We start from the raw sequence: 24,069 nt of genomic DNA on the forward strand, positions 1-24,069 counted from the left end.
AGACATATCAAATTCCAGATTTCTTCTTTTAAAATTACATTGTATGTTTTGGATTTTGTTTTTTGTTTTTCCCCCTGTGCTTTACATTCAATTTTGCTATTTGCTATTTTTATTTTCTTAACCCTCAAGGGACCGAGTTATTTTAGTGACTAATGTGACTGAGTGGGGTTATTTATGACCTCATTGACTTTATATTGGAATACTTCTGTATAAATGATTGTTTTAGGGTTCTTCATATTTATTTCACTCGCTAATGTATTTGTATTTGTGCTTGTGCAGCTGTAAATCTTGCTATTCTAGATCTGTTGGCCTTGCTTCCTTGCAAATCAGCAAAATATAACAATTAGAGTTGGTAAATTACCATACCATCTGAAACTATAATGTCGAAAATCTCATCGATCTTTCCCGGGTAATAAGTGACCCCGCACAAGTTTGGAATATACTTGCCACATGGATCGGCCGATCCCTGCAAAATTCTATGAACAAATGCAGGATAAATAGAATGACAAATTCATGGTAGGAAACTTTTTTATGATTAAAATTAGAAAAATGGTGCCTACAAATATATGCCTGGGGTCATAAATAATTCCACTCAGTCGCTTGAGGGTTAAGAAATTCTTTATGGACTTTCCTTCTGTCTGTGTGTGTGTGTGTGTGTGTGTGTGTGTGTGTGTGTGTGTGTGTGTGTGTGTGTGTGTGTGTGTGTGTGTGTGTGTGTGTGTGTGTGTGTGTGTGTGTGTGTGTGTGTGTGTGTGTGTGTGTGTGTGCATACAAGATATGTAAGATTGGTTGTTTTACAAATCCTTTGTTTTGATGAGGGTAACCAAAGGCTTGTCATCGGGACTGTAGTCTTCATATGTGATGGGAGTGGCATCATACATGGCGGGCCGGGATTTCTTGCCAAATCTGAAAGGAAACATAAACACAAATTGTACCTTGTTATGTTTGTTATCAAAATGCAATCCTGCAGTGTTTGCAGATTGTTTGTGTTATGAGATAGATCAAACGCAAACACACACACACACACACACACACACACACACACACACACACACACACACACACACACACACGGTCAGCCTTATAAAGGCTTTGAAGGATTACATCAAAACTACTTCATGGATTCTCACCAAATTGTCAACACAGATACATATTAGGCCATGGAAGACTCCAATAAATTTTGGAGGTGATCCGGACCTTCATCCGAATCTAGATTCTGGATCAAGATTCACTTTATATATGCTGTGAAGGATTACTTCAAAACTACTTCATGGATTCTCACCAAATTTTCAACACAGATACATATTACACCAGGAAAGACTCCAATAAATTTTGGAGGTGATCTGGATCTGGATCTGGATTCTGGATCAAGATTTCACTCTGTATAGACTTTGAATGATTACTTCAAAACTACTTCACAGATTCTCACCAAATTTGCACCACAGATAGATATGAGGACATGGAAGACTCCACTGAATTTTGGAGGTGATCCAGATCTGAATCTGAATTCTGGATCAAGATTCACTTTATATCAGCTTTGAAGGATTACATCAAAACTACTTCACGGATTCTCACCTAATTTTCAACACAGATATATATTACTCCAGGGAAGACTCCAATAAATTTTGGAAGTGATCCAGATCCAAATCTGGATTCTGGATCAAGATTTGTCTTTGTATAGGATTTGAATGATTACTTCAAAACTACTTCAAATCAAATCAAATCAGTTTTATTTATATAGCGCCAAATCCAGTGTTGCCACAGTTACTTTTAAAAAGTAATCCAATTACTGATTACTGATTACTCCTTGAAAAAGTAACTTAGTTACTTTACTGATTACTCAATTGGAAAAGTAACTAAGTTAGATTACTCGTTATTTTTTTTAGTTACTTTTCCCAGCTGCCGACAACAACCCTCTGCCACCTCAACATGACAATGATACTTGTTTTGCCAAAACTCACTTTATAGTCACCCGTTCTTGACTTCAATGAAAATAAATACTTGTTTTATAAAAAGTAAAATAAAGACCTCTTTCTTGACCTCATATTTAACTGTTGACACCACTGTAACAGTAAAACTTGCAATTTCTAACCTACATTGTTTATAAATGTAACTATTAAATTCTTTCTAACATTTTTCTAACATTTAAATTCTCTCTAAACATTTTAATCAATCAATCAATCAGTTTTTTTTATATAGCGCCAAATCACAACAAACAGTTGCCCCAAGGCGCTTTATATTGTAAGGCAAGGCCATACAATAATGATGTAAAACCCCAATGGTTAAAACGACCCCCTGTGAGCAAGCACTTGGCTACAGTGGGAAGGAAAAACTCCCTTTTAACAGGAAGAAACCTCCAGCAGAACCAGGCTCAGGGAGGGGCAGTCTTCTGCTGGGACTGGTTGGGGCTGAGGGAGAGAACCAGGAAAAAGACATGCTGTGGAGGGGAGCAGAGATCGATCACTAATGATTAAATGCAGAGTGGTGCATACAGAGCAAAAAGAGAAAGAAACAGTGCATCATGGGAACCCCCCAGCAGTCTACGTCTATAGCAGCATAACTAAGGGATGGTTCAGGGTCACCTGATCCAGCCCTAACTATAAGCTTTAGCAAAAAGGAAAGTTTTAAGCCTAATCTTAAAAGTAGAGAGGGTGTCTGTCTCCCTGATCTGAATTGGGAGCTGGTTCCACAGGAGAGGAGCCTGAAAGCTGAAGGCTCTGCCTCCCATTCTACTCTTACAAACCCTAGGAACTACAAGTAAGCCTGCAGTCTGAGAGCGAAGCGCTCTATTGGGGTGATATGGTACTACGAGGTCCCTAAGATAAGATGGGACCTGATTATTCAAAACCTTATAAGTAAGAAGAAGAATTTCAAATTCTATTCTAGAATTAACAGGAAGCCAATGAAGAGAGGCCAATATGGGTGAGATATGCTCTCTCCTTCTAGTCCCCGTCAGTACTCTAGCTGCAGCATTTTGAATTAACTGAAGGCTTTTTAGGGAACTTTTAGGACAACCTGATAATAATGAATTACAATAGTCCAGCCTAGAGGAAATAAATGCATGAATTAGTTTTTCAGCATCACTCTGAGACAAGACCTTTCTGATTTTAGAGATATTGCGTAAATGCAAAAAAGCAGTCCTACATATTTGTTTAATATGCGCTTTGAATGACATATCCTGATCAAAAATGACTCCAAGATTTCTCACAGTATTACTAGAGGTCAGGGTAATGCCATCCAGAGTAAGGATCTGGTTAGACACCATGTTTCTAAGATTTGTGGGGCCAAGTACAATAACTTCAGTTTTATCTGAGTTTAAAAGCAGGAAATTAGAGGTCATCCATGTCTTTATGTCTGTAAGACAATCCTGCAGTTTAGCTAATTGGTGTGTGTCCTCTGGCTTCATGGATAGATAAAGCTGGGTATCATCTGCGTAACAATGAAAATTTAAGCAATACCGTCTAATAATACTGCCTAAGGGAAGCATATATAAAGTGAATAAAATTGGTCCTAGCACAGAACCTTGTGGAACTCCATAATTAACTTTAGTCTGTGAAGAAGATTCCCCATTTACATGAACAAATTGTAATCTATTAGACAAATATGATTCAAACCACCGCAGCGCAGTGCCTTTAATACCTATGGCATGCTCTAATCTCTGTAATAAAATTTTATGGTCAACAGTATCAAAAGCAGCACTGAGGTCTAACAGAACAAGCACAGAGATGAGTCCACTGTCCGAGGCCATAAGAAGATCATTTGTAACCTTCACTAATGCTGTTTCTGTACTATGATGAATTCTAAAACCTGACTGATTTTACTTGTTGAAATTATTAATATTTTAAGTAGTATTAGTAGTTGTAGTAAAAAACGGCTTCAAAACTGGGTCTTTAATCTAGGGGTGTTGTGAGGGGGGCACATCCTTGCCCCACGCCCCCATTCCCTCTGGATTCGCCCCTGCTTTGGCGTTTGAGCACAAAGAATGGATAACATTTATTTATGCAGAAAACATGACCAGGTTTGCAGGTAAGAAAGTTTTACTGAGTTTTCACATCATGTGGTCCTCAGAAAGAGTGTTTAGGTGCATTTGAGTGGAAAATAGTGTTAGTTGTTGACGCGTCGCGGAGGATCAGCTGTTTTTAGCAGCAGATACGGAGCGGCTCGGAGAAAAAAGCATAAAAAATGTCTTTGTAAAGCTCAGTGCAGGTGTGCTGTTGTCACTGTGCTTTAAGAGGTGAGGACAAGTCGTAGCTGTTGCAGAAAACCGCGGATGAAAAGCTCACAGCTCGCTTAAAGTGGGCAGTTCAGTCGAACCCCGACCTCCCACGGACCAAGTTTAATGCTGCTGTCGACCCACAATGCAAAAATAATAGTAACGCACAGTGACTTGGAGAAGTAACTTTAATCTGATTACTGATTTGGAAAGATTAACGCGTTAGATTACTCGTTACTAAAAAAAGTGGTCAGATTAGAGTAACGCATTACTAAGTAACGCGTTACCGGCATCACTGGCCAAATCACAACAGTTGCCCCATGGCGCTTCATATTGCAAGGCAAAAGCCATACAATAATTACAGAAAAAAACAGTCCAGTCCAGCCTAGAGGAAATAAATGCATGAATTAGTTTTTCAGCATCACTCTGAGACAAGACCTTTCTAATTTTAGAGATATTGCGCAAATGTAAAAAAGCAGTCCTACATATTTGCTTAATATGCGCATTGAATGACACATCCTGATCAAAAATGACTCCACGATTTCTCACAGTATTACTAGAGGTCAGGGTAATGCCATCCAGAGTAAGGATCTGGTTAGACACCATGTTTCTAAGATTTGTGGGGGCAAGTACAATAACTTCAGTTTTATCTGAATTTAAAAGCAGGAAATTTGTTGTGTGGGCCGCTGAAGAGGAGGTACTGCTGGCCCACCACCAGAGAGCGCCCTGCCTGAAGTGCGGGCTTCAGGCACGAGAGGGAGCCTGAGCAACCGGGAGTGACAGCTGTCACTCATCATCACCACATCACCATAAAAGCCGGGCAGCAACTCCACCTCGCTGCCGAGATATCAGTCTACCTGGAAGGTAAAATTCTCAGCCGCCGTTGTGCCGATTGCACGTAATCCTTTTCTGAACTATTTGCAGGAGTTCCTGTACCTCTATTTGCAGCTGGGAGCTGGGTTTTGTGGACGATGGAGGAGTGACGACCTTCACTCCTCGCTCCACATACGATAAGTAGTGGTTCAGGCTCTGCCGTTAAATTGTTCCTGAGTTGGAGGTGGAGGTGTTCCCTCCAAGTGGATAAGAACTGATTGCTGATTGTTTTGCTGGGTGTGCACACACCCACCATAAATTGTTTTTGCTTCCTGCCAGCAGTACCGATCTGACAGCTGGAGATGGTGGCCACCTGGGAATTCAGGACTTGGTGGCTCCGGTGTGTTCCAGATCCATGGGCAGTGGAAATCGTGTGGGACCCGGCTCTTCTCTGGACAGACGTCTTCTATCCTCGAGCCTGCCCACACGTCACCTCATATTATTGACTATTGTTCTAAATTGTATTTGTCTGTTTTTTCCGTTGTGCACATTCACAACATTAAATTGTTGTATTTCGGCTGATCCATTGTCCATTCATTTACGCCCCCTGTTGTGGGTCCGTGTCACTACACTTTTCCCACCAGGATATCTCGGCCAACGTCATGGATCCCGAGGGGCGTCAACCATCAAGTGAACCACCAATGGAAACGCAGGGTGCACAGGCGCCGGCAGGAGGCGTATTAGGTGAGCTGCAGCAAATCTTAACCGCCTTCACTGCTCGGTTGGACTTGGTGACCGAGCAGAATGTTATTCTCAATCGGAGGATGGAGGCTCTCACCACCCAAGTGGAAGCGCGCACGCAGGGCGCTGCTGCAGCACCTCCTCCTGCTGTTCAGGCGCAGAATACAGATATTCCACTGGTCGTTCAACAAACCCCCCCACCATCCCCTGAAGCATACATAAGCCCTCCGGAGCCGTACGGAGGTTGTGTAGAGATGTGCGCAGACTTCCTGATGTAGTGTTCGCTCGTCTTTGCACAGCGTCCCGTTATGTATGCGTCAGACTCCAGCCAGGTGACTTATGTTATTAATCTGCTTCGAGGTGAGGCACGCGCCTGGGCTACGGCGCTCTGGGAGCAGAATGCACGGCTCCTAATGATATATACTGAGTTTGTGAGGGAGTTCAGACTGGTGTTCGATCACCCACATAGAGGCGAGACCGCTTCGAGTGTGCTGCTGTCTGTGAGACAGGGGCGTCGGAGTGCAGCCGAGTATGCAGTCGCCTTCCGCATCGCGGCAGCGAGGGCCGGCTGGAATACTGTTGCACTCCACGGCGCCTTTGTAAACGGACTGTCTCTGGTCCTTAAGGAGCACCTGGTGGCTAAGGACGAGCCGCGGGATTTAGACGGGCTTATCGACGGGCTTATCGACCTGGTAGTACGGTTAGACAACTGATTAGCAAAACGTTGACGGGAATGGGGCGAAGGGCGTGGTCAGGCACGAGCCGTCCCTCTTCCTTCCGGGTCCGAAAGGGAGCCGTCTTCCCCACACTCCACAGCCAGAGGGCTCCGTGTGGCAACAGCTCCCCCTGTTAACGTTGTTAGGGAAACGAGCAGGGCCAAAATTAGATCAGATGACAGGTTCAGGAGGCTGGCCCGCGGGGAGTGTTTTCTCTGCAGCTCAAAAGAGCATATACAGAAAAACTGCCCCAAATGGCCAAAACGACAACACTCAGCCTTAGAGACTGGGCTAAGGGTGGGTCATAACACGCACGAGGGGTGCGCACATAAATCTGCACGACTCCCAGCTACGATCTAACCCTTCACGTCCCAGCACTGGTGTACACGGGGTCAGAAGGGAATCTGTTGGACAGCAGATGGGCAAAGGAAGTGGGGCTCCCTCTAGTGGCCCTTCCTTCACCATTGAAGGTACGGGCACTAGATGGCACCCTTCTCCCTTTAATCACACACAAGACACAGCCAGTAACATTGGTTGTGTCTGGGAATCATCGGGAGGAGATTGTATTTTTTGTAACACCTTCTACTTCCCGCGTTATTTTGGGCTTCCCATGGATGATAAAACACAATCCCCGGATTGATTGGCTGTCTGGGATTGTGGTTCAGTGGAGCGAAACCTGCCACTGGGAGTGTTTAGGATCCTCGGTTCCCCCCGGTATGACCGCTAACGAGGAGGTTAAAGTCCCCCCCAATCTGACGGCGGTGCCTGAGGAGTACCATGATCTTGCTGATGTCTTCAGCAAAGATGTGGCACTCACTCTTCCCCCACACTGTCCGTATGATTGCGCCATTGATTTGATCCCGGGCGTTGAGTACCCGTCCAGCAGGCTGTACAACCTCTCACGTCCAGAGCGCGAATCAATGGAGACCTACATCCGGGACTCGTTAGCTGCCGGGCTGATCCGGAACTCCACCTCCCTGATGGGTGCTGGTTTCTTTTTTGTGGGCAAGAAAGACGGCGGACTCCGTCCATGCATTGATTACAGGGGGCTGAACGAGATTACGGTTCGCAACCGATACCCGTTGCCCCTGTTGGATTCAGTGTTCTCGCCCCTGCATGGAGCCAAAATATTTACAAAACTTGATCTTCGTAATGCGTACCACCTGGGTCGGATCCGGAAGGGAGATGAATGGAAGACGGCATTCAACACCCCGTTAGGTCATTTTGAGTACCTGGTCATGCCGTTCGGCCTCACAAACGCCCCCGCGACGTTCCAAGCATTGGTAAATGACGTCTTGTGGGACTTCCTGCATCGGTTCGTCTTCGTATAGCTAGACGATATTCTCATCTTCTCCCCGGATCCTGAGACTCATGTCAAGCATGTACATCAAGTCCTGCAGCGGTTGTTGGAGAACCGGCTGTTTGTGAAGGGCGAGAAGTGCGAGTTCCACCGCACTTCTTTGTCCTTCCTGGGGTTTATAATCTCCTCCAACTCTGTCGCCCCTGATCCGGCCAAGGTTGCGGCGGTGAGAGATTGGCCCCAACCGACAAGCCGTAGGAAACTGCAACAGTTCCTCGGCTTTGCAAATTTCTACAGGAGGTATATTAAGGATTACAGTCAGGTGGATAGTCCCTTGACAGCCCTGACCTCCTCCAAAGTCCCCTTCACCTGGTCGGATCGGTGCGAAGCCGCGTTTAGGGAGTTGAAACGCCGGTTCTCGACTGCACCAGTCCTGGTGCAGCCCGATCCTAACCGCCAGTTTGTTGTTGAAGTGGATGCCTCTGACTCGGGGATAGGAGCCATGCTGTCCCAGAGCAGGGAGTCCGATAAGGTCCTCCACCCCTGTGCCTATTTTTCCCGCAGGTTGACCCCGGCTGAGCGAAACTATGACGTGGACAATCGAGAACTCCTTGCAGTGAAAGAGACTCTTGAGGAGTGGAGACACCTGTTGGAGGGAGCTGCGGTTCCATTCACAGTTTTCACGAACCATCGGAACCTGGAGTACATCCGGACCACCAGGCGTCTGAACCCCAGGCAAGCCCCAGGCTGTTCTTCAGGCGTTTTGACTTCCAAATCACCTACCTCCCGGGACCAAGAACCAAAGATCTGACGCCTTGTTCCGGGTTCACGAAGAGGAAGTCAAAGCTGAGCTGTCAGATCCCACGGAAACCATCATCCCCGAGTCCACTGTCATGGCCACCCTCACCTGGGATGTGGAGAAGACCGTCCGGGAGGCCCTGGCACGGAACCCGGACCCGGGAACTGGCCCGAATGACAAGTTATACGTCCCACCAGAAGCCAGAGCTGCGGTCTTGGACTTCTGTCACGGTTCCAAGCTCTCCTGTCACCCAGGGGTGCAAAGGACCGTGGCAATGGTCTGGCAGCGCTTCTGGTGGGCGTCTATGGAAGCCGACATCCGGGAGTACGTCCAGGCCTGCACCACCTGCGCCAGGGGAAAAGCTGACCACCAACGGGCACAGGGACTCCTCCAGCCGTTACCTGTGCCTCACCTCCCCTGGTCCCACATCGGCCTGGACTTCATCATGGGCCTCCCGCCTTCCCAGGGCATGACCACCATCTTCACGATAGTGGACCGGTTCTCCAAGGCGGCCCACTTCGTGGCCCTCCCAAAGCTCCCGACGGCCCAGGAGACAGCAGACCTCCTGGTCCACCATGTCGTACGTCTGCATGGGATTCCATCTGACGTTGTCACCGACCGTGGTCCTCAGTTCTCCTCGCAAGTCTGGAGGAGTTTCTGTAGGGAACTGGGGGCCACCGTAAGCCTCTCATCTGGGTACCATCCCCAGACGAACGGACAGGCAGAGCGGACCAACCAGGATTTGGAGCAGGCTCTCCGCTGCATGACCTCTGCGCACCTGATGGCCTGGAGCAAGCATCTGGCATGGATCGAGTACGCTCACAACAGCCAAGTTTCATCTGCCACCGGCCTCTCCCCATTTGAGGTATGTTTGGGGTACCAGCCCCTATTGTTTCCGCTCATGGAGGGAGAGGTCGGAGTGCCCTCGGTCCAGGCCCACCTCAGGAGGTGCCGTCGGGTGTGGCGTACTGCCCGCTCTGCCCTGCTGAAAGCCCGGATGAGGGCCAAGGCCCATGCAGACCGCCGGCGTTCCCCGGTCCCTGTATACCAGCCCGGGCAGGAGGTTTGGCTATCCACCAAAGACATCCCACTGCAAGTGGAATCCCAAAAATTTAAGGACAGCTTTATTGGACCGTTCCCCATCCTCAAAGTCCTCAGTCCGGCCGCAGTGAAGCTGAAGCTACCAGCTTCACTGTGGATCCATCCTGTCTTTCATGTGTCACGGATTAAGCCCTACCACACTTCACCGCTCTGCACCCCCGGACCGGCGCCGCCTCCTGCCCAGATCATCGACGGAGAGCCAGCATGGACAATACGCCGGCTCCTGGACATCCGTCGGAAGGGCCGGGGGTTCCAGTGCTTGGTGGACTGGGAGGGGTATGGACCTGAGGAACGCTCCTGGGTGAAGAGGAGCTTCATCCTGGACCCGGCCCTCCTGGCCGACTTCTACACCCGACACCCCAACAAGCCTGGTCGCGCGCCAGGAGGCGCCCGTTGAGGGGGGGGGGGGTCCTGTTGTGTGGGCCGCTGAAGAGGAGGTACTGCTGGCCCACCACTAGAGGGCACCCTGATGAAGTGCGGGCTTCAGGCACGAGAGGGCGCCAGAGCAACTGGGAGTGACAGCTGTCACTCATCAACAGCACCAGCTGTCACTCATCATCACCACAGCACCATAAAAGCCGGGCAGCAACTCCACCTCACTGCCGAGATATCAGTCTACCTGGAAGGTAAAATTCTCAGCGGTTGTTGTGCCAATTGCATGTAATCCTTTTCTGAACTATTTGCAGGAGTTCCTGTACCTCTATTTGCAGCTGGGAGCTGGGTTTTGTGGACGGTGGAGGAGTGACGACCTTCACTCCTCGCTCCACATACGATAAGTAGTGGTTCAGGCTCTGCCGTTAAATTTTTCCTGAGTTGGAGGTGGAGGTGTTCCCTTCAAGTGGATAAGAACTGATTGCTGATTGTTTTGCTGGGTGTGCACACACCCACCATAAACTGTTTTTGCTTCCTGCCAGCTGTACCGATCTGACAGCTGGAGACGGTGGCCACCTGGGAATTCAGGACTTGGCAGCTCCATTGTGTTCCAGATCCGTGAGCAGTGGAAATCGTGTGGGACTCAGCTCTTCTCTGGACAGACGTCTTCTGTCCAGAGAGTGGTGTCCAAAAAATGAGGTGGGCTTCATAGATAATTGGCAAAGCTTCTGGGGAAAACCTGGTCTTGTTAGGAGAGACGGCATCCATCCCACTTTGGATGGAGCAGCTCTCATTTCTAGAAATCTGGCCAGTTTTCTTAAATCCTCCAAACCGTGACTATCCAGGATTGGGACCAGGAAGCAGAGTTGTAGTCTTACACACCTTTCTGCAGCTTCTCTCCCCCTGCCATCCCCTCATTACCCAATCCCCGTAGAGACGGTGCCTGCTCCCAGACCACCAACAACCAGTAAAAATCTATTTAAGCATAAAAATTCAAAAAGAAAAAATAATATAGCACCTTCAACTGCACCACAGACTGAAACAGTTAAATGTGGTCTATTAAACATTAGGTTTCTCTCTTCTAAGTCCCTGTGAGTAAATGATATAATAATTGATCAACATATTGATTTATTCTGCCTTACAGAAACCTGGTTACAGCAGGATGAATATGTTAGTTTAAATGAGTCAACACACCCGAGTAACACTAACTGCCAGAACGCTCGTAGCACAGGCTGAGCCGGAGGATTAGCAGCAATCTTCCATTCCACCTTATTAATTAATCCAAAACCCAGACAGAGCTTTAATTCATTTGAAAGCTTGACTCTTAGTCTTGTCCATCCAAATTGGGAGTCCCAAAAACCAGTTTTATTTGTTGTTATCTATCGTCCACCTGGTCGTTACTGTGAGTTTCTCTGTGAATTTTCAGACCTTTTGTCTGACTTAGTGCTTAGCTCAGATAAGATAATTATAGTGGGCGATTTTAACATCCACACAGATGCTGAGAATGAAAGCCTCAACACTGCATTTAATCTATTATTAGGGTCAATTGGCTTTGCTCAAAATGTAAATGAGTCCACCCACCACTTTAATCATATCTTAGATCTTGTTCTGACTTATGGTATGGAAATTGAAGACTTAACAGTATTCCCTGAAAACTCCCTTCTGTCTGATCATTTCTTAATAACATTTACATTTACTCTGATGGACTACCCAGCAGTGGGGAATAAATTTCATTACACTAGAAGTCTTTCAGAAAGCGCTGTAACTAGGTTTAAGGATATGATTCCTTCTTTATGTTCTCTAATGCCATATACAAACACAGTGCAGAGTAGCTACCTAAACTCTGTGAGTGAGATAGAGTATCTCGTCAATAGTTTTACATCCTCATTGAAGACAACTTTGGATGCTGTAGCTCCTCTGAAAAAGAGAGCTTTAAATCAGAAGTGCCTGACTCCGTGGTATAACTCACAAACTCGCAGCTTAAGGCAGATAACCCGTAAGTTGGAGAGGAAATGGCGTCTCACTAATTTAGAAGATCTTCACTTAGCCTGGAAAAACAGTCTGTTGCTCTATAAAAAAGCCCTCCGTAAAGCTAGGACATCTTACTACTCATCACTAATTGAAGAAAATAAGAACAACCCCAGGTTTCTTTTCAGCACTGTAGCCAGGCTGACAAAGAGTCGGAGCTCTATTGAGCCGAGTATTCCTTTAACTTTAACTAGTAATGACTTCATGACTTTCTTTGCTAATAAAATTTTAACTATTAGAGAAAAAATTACTCATAACCATCCCAGAGACATATCGTTATCTTTGGCTGCTTTCAGTGATGCCGGTATTTGGTTAGACTGTTTCTCTCCGATTGTTCTGTCTGAGTTATTTTCATTAGTTACTTCCTCCAAACCATCAACATGTCTATTAGACCCCATTCCTACCAGGCTGCTCAAGGAAGCCCTACCATTAATTAATGCTTCGATCTTAAATATGATCAATCTATCTTTATTAGTTGGCTATGTACCACAAGCTTTTAAGGTGGCAGTAATTAAACCATTACTTAAAAAGCCATCACTTGACCCAGCTATCTTAGCTAATTATAGGCCAATCTCCAACCTTCCTTTTCTCTCAAAAATTCTTGAAAGGGTAGTTGTAAAACAGCTAACTGATCATCTGCAGAGGAATGGTCTATTTGAAGAGTTTCAGTCAGGTTTTAGAATTCAGCATAGTACAGAAACAGCATTAGTGAAGGTTACAAATGATCTTCTTATGGCCTCAGACAGTGGACTCATCTCTGTGCTTGTTCTGTTAGACTCAGTGCTGCTTTTGATACTGTTGACCATAAAATTTTATTACAGAGATTAGAGCATGCCATAGGTATTAAAGGCACTGCGCTGCGGTGGTTTGAATCATATTTATCTAATAGATTACAATTTGTTCATGTAAATGGGGAGTCTTCTTCACAGACTAAGGTTAATTATGGAGTTCCACAAGGTTCTGTGCTAGGACCAATTTTATTCACTTTATACATGTTTCCCTTAGGCAGTATTATTAGACAGCATTGCTTAAATTTTCATTGTTACGCAGATGATACCCAGCTTTATCTATCCATGAAGCCAGAGGACACACACCAATTAGCTAAACTGCAGGATTGTCTTACAGACATAAAGACATGGATGACCTCTAATTTCCTGCTTTTAAACTCAGATAAAACTGACGTTATTGTACTTGGCCCCACAAATCTTAGAAACATGGTGTCTAACCAGATCCTTACTCTGGATGGCATTACCCTGACCTCTAGTAATACTGTGAGAAATCTTGGAGTCATTTTGATCAGGATATGTCATTCAATGCGCATATTAAACAAATATGTAGGACTGCTTTTTTGCATTTGCGCAATATCGCTAAAATTAGAAAGGTCTTGTCTCAGAGTGATGCTGAAAAACTAATTCATGCATTTATTTCCTCTAGGCTGGACTATTGTAATTCATTATTATCAGGTTGTCCTAAAAGTTCCCTGAAAAGCCTTCAGTTAATTCAAAATGCTGCAGCTAGAGTACTGACAGGGACTAGAAGGAGAGAGCATATCTCACCCATATTGGCCTCTCTTCATTGGCTTCCTGTTAATTCTAGAATAGAATTTAAAATTCTTCTTCTTACTTATAAAGTTTTGAATAATCAGGTCCCATCTTATCTTAGGGACCTCATAGTACCATATCACCCCAATAGAGCGCTTCGCTCTCAGACTGCAGGCTTACTTGTAGTTCCTAGGGTTTGTAAGAGTAGAATGGGAGGCAGAGCCTTCAGCTTTCAGGCTCCTCTCCTGTGGAACCAGCTCCCAGTTCAGATCAGGGAGACAGACACCCTCTCTACTTTTAAGATTAGGCTTAAAACTTTCCTTTTTGCTAAAGCTTATAGTTAGGGCTGGATCAGGTGACCCTGAACCATCCCTTAGTTATGCTGCTATAGACTTAGACTGCTGGGGGGTTCCCATGATGCACTGAGTGTTTCTTTCTCTTTTTGCTCTGTATGCACCACTCTGCATTTAATCATTAGTGATTGATCTCTGCTCCCCTCCACAGCATGTCTTTTTCCTGGTTCTCTCCCTCAGCCCCAACCAGTCCCAGCAGAAGACTGCCCCTCCCTGAGCCTGGTTCTGCTGGAGGTTTCTTCCTGTTAAAAGGGAGTTTTTCCTTCCCACTGTCGCCAAGTGCTTGCTCACAGGGGGTCGTTTTGACCGTTGGGGTTTTTCCGTAATTATTGTATGGCTTTGCCTTACAATATAAAGCGCCTTGGGGCAACTGTTTGTTGTGATTTGGCGTTATATAAATAAAATTGATTTGATTTGATTCTATCCTCGAGCCTGCCCACACGTCACCTCGTATTATTGAATATTGTTCTAAATTGCATTTGTCTGTTTTTTCCGTTGTGCACATTCACAACATTAAATTGTTATATTTCGGCTGATCCATTGTCCGTTCATTTACGCCCCCTGTTGTGAGTCCGTGTCACTACACTTTTCCCAACAAAATTAGAGGTCATCCATGTCTTTATGTCTGTAAGACATTCCTGCAGTTTAACTAATTGGTTTGTGTCCTCTGGCTTCATGGATAGATAAAGCTGGGTATCATCTGCGTAACAATGAAAATTTAAGCAATGCTTTCTAATAATACTGCCTAAGGGAAGCATGTATAAAGTGAATAAAATTGGTCCTAGCACAGAACCTTGTGGAACTCCATAATTAACCTTAGTCTGTGAAGAAGACTCCCCATTTACATGAACAAATTGTAATCTATTAGATAAATATGTCAAATTTATCTGCCACTGAAGCAGCAAAATGCATACTCTGTGAACCATCTCTTAGAGTGCATTGGTGAGATTAAGGCATGGTTGTCCATACATTTTCTACACCTGAATGATAAAAAGACTGAGGTGTTGCTGTTTGGACTTAGTGACACTTCCAAAATCAATGTGGATCTGGGTCCCATGAGTCAGTATCTGACACAGACAGCAATAAACCTGGGTGTAAAGTTGGACAGTGATCTTAAATTCGATGCTGAGATTAGGTCAGTAGTCAAGTCTAGTTTCTGTCAACTTAGACAACTGGCCAAGGTGAAATGATTTCTTTCACAACATCATTTTGAGATTTTAATCCATGCTTTTATCACTAATTGCCTGGACTATTGCAATGCACTTTATATTGGGCTGAATCAGACGCTGCTTACTCGCCTACAGATGGTGCAGAATGCTGCTGCTCGACTTTTGGCTGGTGTTAGAAAGTGCAAGCACATTACACCGGTTTTGGCCTCACTTCATTGGCTCCCAGTTCGTTTTAGAATTGATTTTAAAATTCTTTTATTTGTTTTTAAATGTCTTCATGGCCTTGCCCCGCTATATCTGTCTGACCTGCTCCATTTATATGCCCCTTCACGCTCACTCAGGTCAGCTGATTTGTCACTGTTGGTTATCCCAAGGTCAAAGAGGAAGCCTAGAGGTGACCGAGCTTTTTCAGTCGTTGCCCCGAGATTGTGGAATGATCTTCCTTTGCACATTAGGCAGGCTGATTCTCTCTCTGCTTTTAAATCGTCTCTTAAAGCACATTTTTTTCTCTTTGGCTTTTAACGCAGCTTGACACTGTTTTTTTTTTTTTTTTTTTTTTTTTGCTTTTAACTGTAACTTTTTATTTATTAAATTATTTTAACTTGCCTGTTTTTGTTGTGTACAGCGCTTTGGTTGTTGGTGCATTTTAAAGTGCTTTATAAATAAATTGAGATTGAGATTGAAATACGATTCAAACCACTGCAGCACAGTGCCTTTAATACCTATGGCATGCTCTAATCTCTGTAATAAAATTTTATGGTCAGCAGTATCAAAAGCTGCACTGAGGTCTAACAGGACAAGCACAGAGATGAGTCCACTGTCTGAGGCCATAAGAAGATCATTTGTAACCTTCACTAATGCTGTTTCTGTACTATGATGAATTCTGAAACCTGACTGAAACTCTTCAAATAGACCATTCCTCTGCAGATGATCAGTTAGCTGTTTTACAACTACCCTTTCAAGAATTTTTGAGAGAAAAACAAGGTTGGAGATTGGCCTATAATTAGCTAAGATAGCTGGATCAAGTGATGGCTTTTTAAGTAATGGTTTAATTACTGCCACCTTAAAAGTCTGTGGTACATAGCCAACTAATAAAGATAGATTGATCATATTTGAGATCGAAGCATTAATTAATGGTAGGGCTTCCTTGAGCAGCCTGGTAGGAATGGGGTCTAATAGACATGTTGATGGTTTGGAGGAAGTAACTAATGAAAATAACTCAGACAGAACAATCTGAGAGAAAGAGTCTAACCAAATACCAGCATTACTGAAAGCAGCCAAAGATAACGATATGTCTTTGGGATGGTTATGAGTAATTTTTTTCTCTAATAGTTAAAATTTTATTAGCAAAGAAAGTCATGAAGTCATTACTAGTTAAAGTTAAAGGAATACTCGGCTCAATAGAGCTCTGACTCTTTGTCAGCCTGGCTACAGTGCTGAAAAGAAACCTGGGGTTGTTCTTATTTTCTTCAATTAGTGATGAGTAGTAAGATGTCCTAACTTTATGGAGGGCTTTTTTATAGAGCAACAGACTCTTTTTCCAGGCTAAGTGAAGAACTTCTAAATTAGTGAGACACCATTTTCTCTCCAACTTACGGGTTATCTGCTTTAAGATGCGAGTTTGTGAGTTATACCACGGAGTCAGGCACTTCTGATTTAAGGTTCTCTTTTTCAGAGGAGCTACAGCATCCAAAGTTGTGCTCAATGAGGATGTAAAACTACTGACGAGATAATCTATCTCACTCACAGACTTTAGGTAGCTACTCTGCACTGTGTTGGTATATGGCATTGGAGAACATAACAAAGAAGGAATCATATCCTTAAACCTAGTTACAGCGCTTTCCGAAAGACTTCTACTGTAATGAAACTTATTCCCCACTGCTGGGTAGTCCATTAAAGTAAATGTAAATGTTATTAAGAAAATATCAGACAGAAGGGGGTTTTCAGGGAATACTGTTAAGTCTTCAATTTCCATGCCATAAGTCAGAACAAGATCTAAAGTATGGTTAAAGTGGTGGGTGGACTCATTTACATTTTGAGCGAAGCCAAATGAGTCTAATAATAGATTAAATGCAGTGTTGAGGCTGTCATTCTCAGCATCTATGTGGATGTTAAAATCGTCCCACTATAATTATCTTATCTGAGCTAAGCACTAAGTCAGACAAAAGGTCTGAAAATTCACAGAGAAACTCACAGTAACGACCAGGTGGACGATAGATAACAACAAATAAAACTGGTTTTTGGGACTTCCAATTTGGATGGACAAGACTAAGAGTCAAGCTTTCAAATGAATTAAAGCTCTGTCTGGGTTTTTTGATTAATTAATAAGCTGGAGTGGAAGATTGCTGCTAATCCTCCCCCTCGGCCTGTGCTACGAGCATTCTAGCAGTTAGTGTGACTCGGGGGTGTTGACTCATTTAAACTAACATATTCATCCTGCTGTAACCAGGTTTCTGTAAGGCAGAATAAATCAATATGTTGATCAATTATTATATCATTTACTAACAGGGACTTAGAAGAGAGAGACCTAATGTTTAATAGACCACTTTTAACTGTTTTAGTCTGTGGTGCAGTTGAAGGTGCTATATTTTTTCTTTTTGAATTTTTATGCTTAAATAGATTTTTACTTCACAGATTCTCACCAAATTTGCATCACAGATAGACAGGCTTGGGGAGTAACGGAATACACGTAACGGCGTTACGTAATTAGGATACAAAAAAAGGTAACTGTATTCCGCTACAGCTACAGAAAAAAGACGTATTCAGATTACAGGTATATTTAGTAAAAATGGGGATTAGTTTGCAGGATTACAATTTTAATGCATTTTATGATATTATCTGTATATATTTTTTTTCTTTGAAACGAAAACGTGGACAGCATGACGTCTCCTAACCGGGCAAAATATTGATGAAGTTCCTGGATGTTAATGCATTTTCAATGGAGATTCATGACTGAACACACTCAGAAAAATGCTCGCAAAATACGTGTTAAAAAATGCCATTTTGACCTGGATATCGAACTAGTAAAATTAAATTACATTAAATTATGTCAGGAAAGTATTAAACGTACTCTGACACACACACATTCCCAAATATTAGTGATGAAAGTTACACGGATCTGCGCTGTTCAAGCTGCTGAGATGAGGCGTCCTGCTGCTGCTGTGTTCAACGCAGCGCGGCTCCTAAAACCATTACAATACATTATATATATATATATATATATTTATTTATTTATTTATTTTTACACAATTATCCTTTATTGACCGAGTTTCAGTGGTGTGGGTACACATCTCTTTGTGTGGGTGTGACCTTGAGAGGCACAGCACCGGTCATTATAATCTCATTATTTTAAGGTGCAAATTTTTTTTTAAATCCCCAGTCTTGTCAAACAATTTTAATCACTAACGACAAGTATTTTAACTTGTTTTATTTTGGAAAATATCAACTAGACATAAGTGAAGGGTTAATGGTCCGTGTCATCGTACGACACAGGTACGGCAGGAGACATACAGCTGTTTATCATCCAAATATCACGGACAAAGTGACAAGAAGAACCAAAACCACTTACTTATGGAAGGAAATATTGTCTCCCTTGTTCCTTCATTTATGGCTTTGTCAACATGCGCAGCTTTCCGGCATATTCCACCTGTTTCTTGAACTTCTATGCACACAAATCACTAACTTGCCCAGAATTAAAATGGCGATCACGCCTCCTTACCAACATCCCAAACATCCAGAGACTTAAGGTACTCAGGATTGATTTCATCCACCCCAGGAGCCTTGCCACCGAGGAGCTTTCTAACCACCTCGGTGACTTCGGCCTGGGTAATGGATGAGTCCGCCTCTGAGTCCCCAGTCTCTGCTTCCTCTTCGGAAGACGTGACGATGGGATTGAGGCGATCCTCGAAGTACTCCTTCCACTGCCCGACAACATCCCCAGTCAGGGTCAACAGCTCCCCACCCGCACCGTAAACAGTGCTGGTGGAGAGCTGCTTCCGCCTCCTGAGGCGTCGGATGGTTTGCCAGAATCTCTTCGAGGCCGACTGACAGTCCTCCTCCATGGCCTCCCCGAACTCCTCCCAGACCCGGGTTTTTGCCTCTGTGACCGCACGGGCTGCGGCACGCTTGGCCTGCCGGTACCTGTCAGCTGCCTCTGGGGTCCCACCTACCAACAAAGATAAATAGGACCCCTTCTTCAGCTTGACAGCTTCCCTTACTTCCGGAGTCCACCACCGGGTTCGGGGATTGCTGCCGCGACAGGCACCAGAGACCTTGTGACCACATCTACGAGTGGCCGCATCGACAATGGAGGTGGAGAACATGGTCCACTCGGACTCCATGTCTCCAACGTCCCCTGGGATCTGGGAGACGCTCTCTATTGGGAGTTGAAGACCTCTCTGACAGAGGGTTCTGCCAGTCGTTCCAAGCAGACCCTCATGATATGTTTGGGCCTGCCAGGTCTGACCGGCTTCCTCCCCTCCCAGCGGATCCAACTCACCACCAGGTGGTGATCGGTCGACAGCTCTGCCCCTCTCTTCACTCGAGTGTCCGAGACACGTGGCCGAAGGGCAGATGATACGACTACAAAGTCGATCATCGACCTCCGGCTCAGGGTGTCCTGGTGCCACGTGCACTTATGGACACCCTTGTGCTCGAACATGGTGTTCGTGATGGACAAACTGTGACTAGCACAGAAGTCCAACAACTGAACACCACTCGAGTTCAGATCGGGGAGGCCATACTTCCCAATCACCCCTCTCCAGGTCTCACTGTCGCCGCCCACGTGGGCATTGAAATCCCCCAGGAGAACAATGGAGTCCCCAGTTGGAGCGCTATCTAGTACCCCTCCCAGGGACTCCAGGAAGATCGGGTACTCTGCACTGCTGCTCAGCCCGTAGGCCAAGACAACGGTGAGAGACCTGTCCCCGACCCAAAGGCGTAGGGATGCGACCCTCTCGTTCACCGGAGTGAACTCCAACACATGGCGACTGAGCTGGGGAGCAATAAGCAATGCGACCCCAGCTCTCCGCCTCTCCCCGTGGGCAACGCCAGAAAAATGAAGCGTCCAGCCCCTCTCCAGGAGTTGGGTACCAGAGCCCAAGCTGTGCATGGAGGTGAGCCCGACTATCTCTAGTCGGTATCTCTCAACCTCCTGCACAAGCTCAGGCTCCTTCCCCCCCCAGCAAGGTGACATTCCACATCCCAACAGCCAGGGGCTGTGAGCATGGACCAGGCCGCCGGGACACCCGCCCTCGACCGGCACCCAATCCTCTCTGCATCCGACCCCCATGGCCCCCTCTGCAGGTGGTGAACCCACAGGAGGGCGGGCCCACGTCGCTCTTTCGGGCTGAGCCCGGCCGGGACAAATGGGCTAAGGCCCGACCACCAGGTGCTCGCACGTGAGCCCCAACCCCAGGCCTAGCTCCAGGGTGGGGCCCCGGCTCCGCCATACCGGGCGACGTCTCTGTCCTTGATTTTTTACTGGTCATAGAAGTTCTGAACTGCCCTTAGTCTGACCCATCACCTAGGACCTGTTTGCCTTGGGAGACACTACAGGGAGCACAAAGCCCCCGACAACATAGCTACTAGGATCATCCCGGTATGCAAACTCCCCCACCACGATAAGGTGGCAGCTAGAGGGGGAGATGTTGTGGGACTGTCTTGGCTGACACGCCTCTGCAACATCGCGTGGTGATCGGGGACAGTGCCTCTGGATTGGCAGACCGGGGTGGTGGTCCCTCTGTTTAAGAAGGGGGACCAGAGGGTGTGTTCCAACTATAGGGAGATCACACTCCTCAGCCTCCCTGGTAAGGTCTATTCCAGAGTACTGGAGAGGAGAATTCGACCGATGGTCAAACGTCGGATTCAGGAGCAGCAGTGTGGTTTTCGTCCTGGTCGCGGCACACTGGACCAGCTCTACACACTCCATCGGGTGCTCGAGGGTTCATGGGAGTTCACCCAACCAGTCCACATGTGTTTTGTGGATCTGGAGAAGGCGTTCGACCGTGTCCCTGGGGGCACCCTGTGGGGAGTGCTCCGGGAGTACGGGGTCCGGGGTCCTTTGCTAAGGGCTATCCGGTCCCTGTATGACCGCAGCAGGAGCTTGGTTTGCATTGCAGGTAGTAAGTCAAACCTGTTTCCAGTGCACATTGGCCTCCGCCAGGGCTGCCCTTTGTCACCGGTTCTGTTCATTATGTTTATGGACAGAATTTCTAGGCGCAGCCAGGGTGTACAGGGGGTCTGGTTTGGGAACCACAGAATCTCGTCTCTGCTGTTTGCGGATGATGTGGTTCGTCAAATCAGGACATTCAGCGTGCACTGGGGCGGTTTGCAGCCGAGTGTGAAGCATCCGGGATGAAAATCAGCACCTCCAAATCCGAGGCCATGGTTCTCGACCGGAAAAAGGTGCTTTGCCCTCTTCAGGTCGGTGGAGTGTCCTTGGCTCAAGTGGAGGAGTTTAAGTATCTCGGGGTCTTGTTCACGAGTGAGGGACGGATGGAGCGTGAGACTGATAGACGGATCGGTGCAGCATCTGCAGTGATGTGGTCCCTGTATCAGACCGTCGTGGTGAAGAGAGAGCTGAGTAGGGGAGCAAGGCTCTCGATTTACCGATCGATCTACGTTCCGATCCTCACCTATGGTCATGAGATTTGGCTCATGACTGAAAGAACGAGATCGTGAGTACAAGCGGCCGAGATGAGTGCCCAGCCACCCTCCTCCGCAGGGTGGCTGGGCGCTCCCTTAGAGATAGGGTGAGGAGCTCGGTCACTCCGGAGGAGCTCGGAATTGAGCCGCTGCTCCTCCACGTCGAAAGGAGTCAGTTGAGGTGGCTCGGGCATCTTTTCTGGATGCCCCCTGGACGCCTCGCTGGAGAGGTGTTCTGGGCACGTCCCATTGGGAGGAGGCCCCGGGGAAGACCCAGGACACGCTGGAGGGACTACATCTCTCGGCTGGCTTGGGAACGCCTTGGGGTTCCCCCAGAGGAGCTGGGGGAGGTGTGTGTGGATCGGGAGGTCTGGGCGGCTTTGCTTGAGCAGCTGCCCCCGCGACCCGACTCCAGATAAAGCGGAAGAAAATGGATGGATGGATGGGTTTTCATTATGCTGTTGTTCTTATTTTGAAAGTTCAATAAGTGGACATATGTTAAACATGGTGCAAATGCTATGTGAAAGAATAAAGTAAGATAATTTTATGTTTACTGAACAAGTAGCAGAATTTTTTTGTTTGTTTGTTTTGTATATTGATCTGCAAGCCACTTTTAATTACAAATTCATCCGCACACCGCCTGAGTTTTCATTATCCTTCATTTGTTTGGCATTTTTTGGTGAAAATTTAGCAGGTGAACACTGGGTGTGTTTAAAACAATATTGTGGGTGCCCTTAATTCATAATGTGAAGTAAAACAGAGCATGCCATGTAAAGGAAACAGTTTTATTTTTGCTTAGTACTTGGATTACGTTACTGACTACATTTTTCAACAGGTAACTAGTAACTGTATCGGAATACATTTTTAAAGTAACCCTCCCAACCCTGCAGATAGAATTAATTAATGAACTGAATTAATTTATTCGGCACACAGACTCAACAATAACAAAAACTGATAAATAAGAGAATTCAACAAATAGATATTAGAGCATGGAAGACTCCACTGAATTTTGGATCCAGATTGGCGGACACAAGTAACGTAGCGAGTAGAAAATAAAAGAAGAGGGAGTTGATCACTGCTTGATTTACAAAAGCTTTGTTTTTGTGTCTGAAATAAGTCAGTTGAGCAACTTGTAGCTTGCACTTGTTAAACAGTGCAGAAATAGAGTGAAGAATGTTTTGACCGTGAACCTTTCAGACACTTCAGCCTATGATGTTTCCAGCAAAAAAAATATATAACACAAAGTGGACATTTCGGCCAGATATGTCATTTTTTGGGAGCTTTGTCTTCTGTTTCAGACAGTATGAACCAAAGATATGTCATGTTTTGTCAACCTCACTGCATTTATTAATACACAAACTGTGAATGGGGGTTGCAACAGGCAAAAGTTGCATCATTCCCAGTTTCTTCATTCACATCCACAGAAGACTGTAATTCCTCCAGAGCTGTCATGGACGTCTTGGTAGCTTCATTAATCTCCTTCTAGCACAATCACTCAGTTTTTGAAAACTGCTGACTTGACACAGATTTACTATACAGTACCACACTCTTATTATGATGTAAATGAAGTCTAAAACGTATTCAGTGGCTTGGAGATATTCATGTGTCTATCCTCTGACTTTGTCTCAAGAAAACTGGCTGTAAAAATGATGAGTTAATCTCTCCATTTAGTGTAAATTGCCCCATCCCAACTTTCTTTTCTTTTTTTTTTTTTTTTTGCAAACCTTAAATGCAAGAATTGATTAAATGAAATGAAGTTGTCCACACCAAGCATGAAATATCTTGGGTTCTTAGTGTCTGCAATGAAATACAAATCAAAGCAAATGTAAGGATCATTGCATTTTTTACCTCCGCCAAGGAGGTTATGTTTTCAGTCGCGTTTGTTTGTTTGTCTGTCTGTCAGCAGGATAACTCAAAAGGTTTTGAACGAATTTTGATGACATTTTGTGGAGTGGTTGGAAATGACAAGAGGAACAAGTGATTAAATTTTAGTGGTGATCCGGATCACGATCCGGATCCCGATGCTAACGCGTTAGCATGTATATGGCATTTTCAATGTTAAAAGTTAGCATTAAGCAGATGCAGCTGTCATCACGTTCGGGTGCATTTGTTTTCAAATTGTAATATTTCTTAAATTTATTTTTGTTGATATATTAATAATCTAATGATTATTCTATACAATTTTAGAGAAAGAGACAAAAAGAAATAGATCACTGTGCCAAGGAGGGAATCTCTTTAGGGTCAGTGACCCTATGGCCTTGTTTAGAGAAGTGTTTCA

At 45.3% G+C, this 24,069-nt stretch overlaps 1 protein-coding gene and 1 long non-coding RNA gene across 2 annotated transcripts in view; one reads left to right on the top strand and one right to left on the bottom strand.

Annotated features, from left to right (window-relative positions):
- Positions 1-725: 725 nt before the first annotated feature.
- dner (delta/notch-like EGF repeat containing) overlaps positions 726-24,069 on the bottom strand; it is a 260,493-nt gene continuing 237,149 nt past the window's right edge. The window contains exon 13 of the mRNA XM_034168150.1: positions 726-906. Coding sequence (XP_034024041.1) covers positions 795-906 — 112 coding nt within the window. The 3' untranslated portion in view covers positions 726-794. The remainder of the gene's footprint in view (positions 907-24,069) is intronic.
- Positions 862-23,318, top strand: LOC117508398. Its single transcript, XR_004560078.1, has 4 exons — positions 862-986; positions 7,044-7,055; positions 10,733-10,735; positions 22,838-23,318. It is a non-coding gene; the product is annotated as an uncharacterized LOC117508398 (long non-coding RNA).

This window comes from Thalassophryne amazonica, chromosome 4 (genome assembly GCF_902500255.1).
Source record: "Thalassophryne amazonica chromosome 4, fThaAma1.1, whole genome shotgun sequence".
NCBI lineage: Eukaryota > Metazoa > Chordata > Actinopteri > Batrachoidiformes > Batrachoididae > Thalassophryne > Thalassophryne amazonica.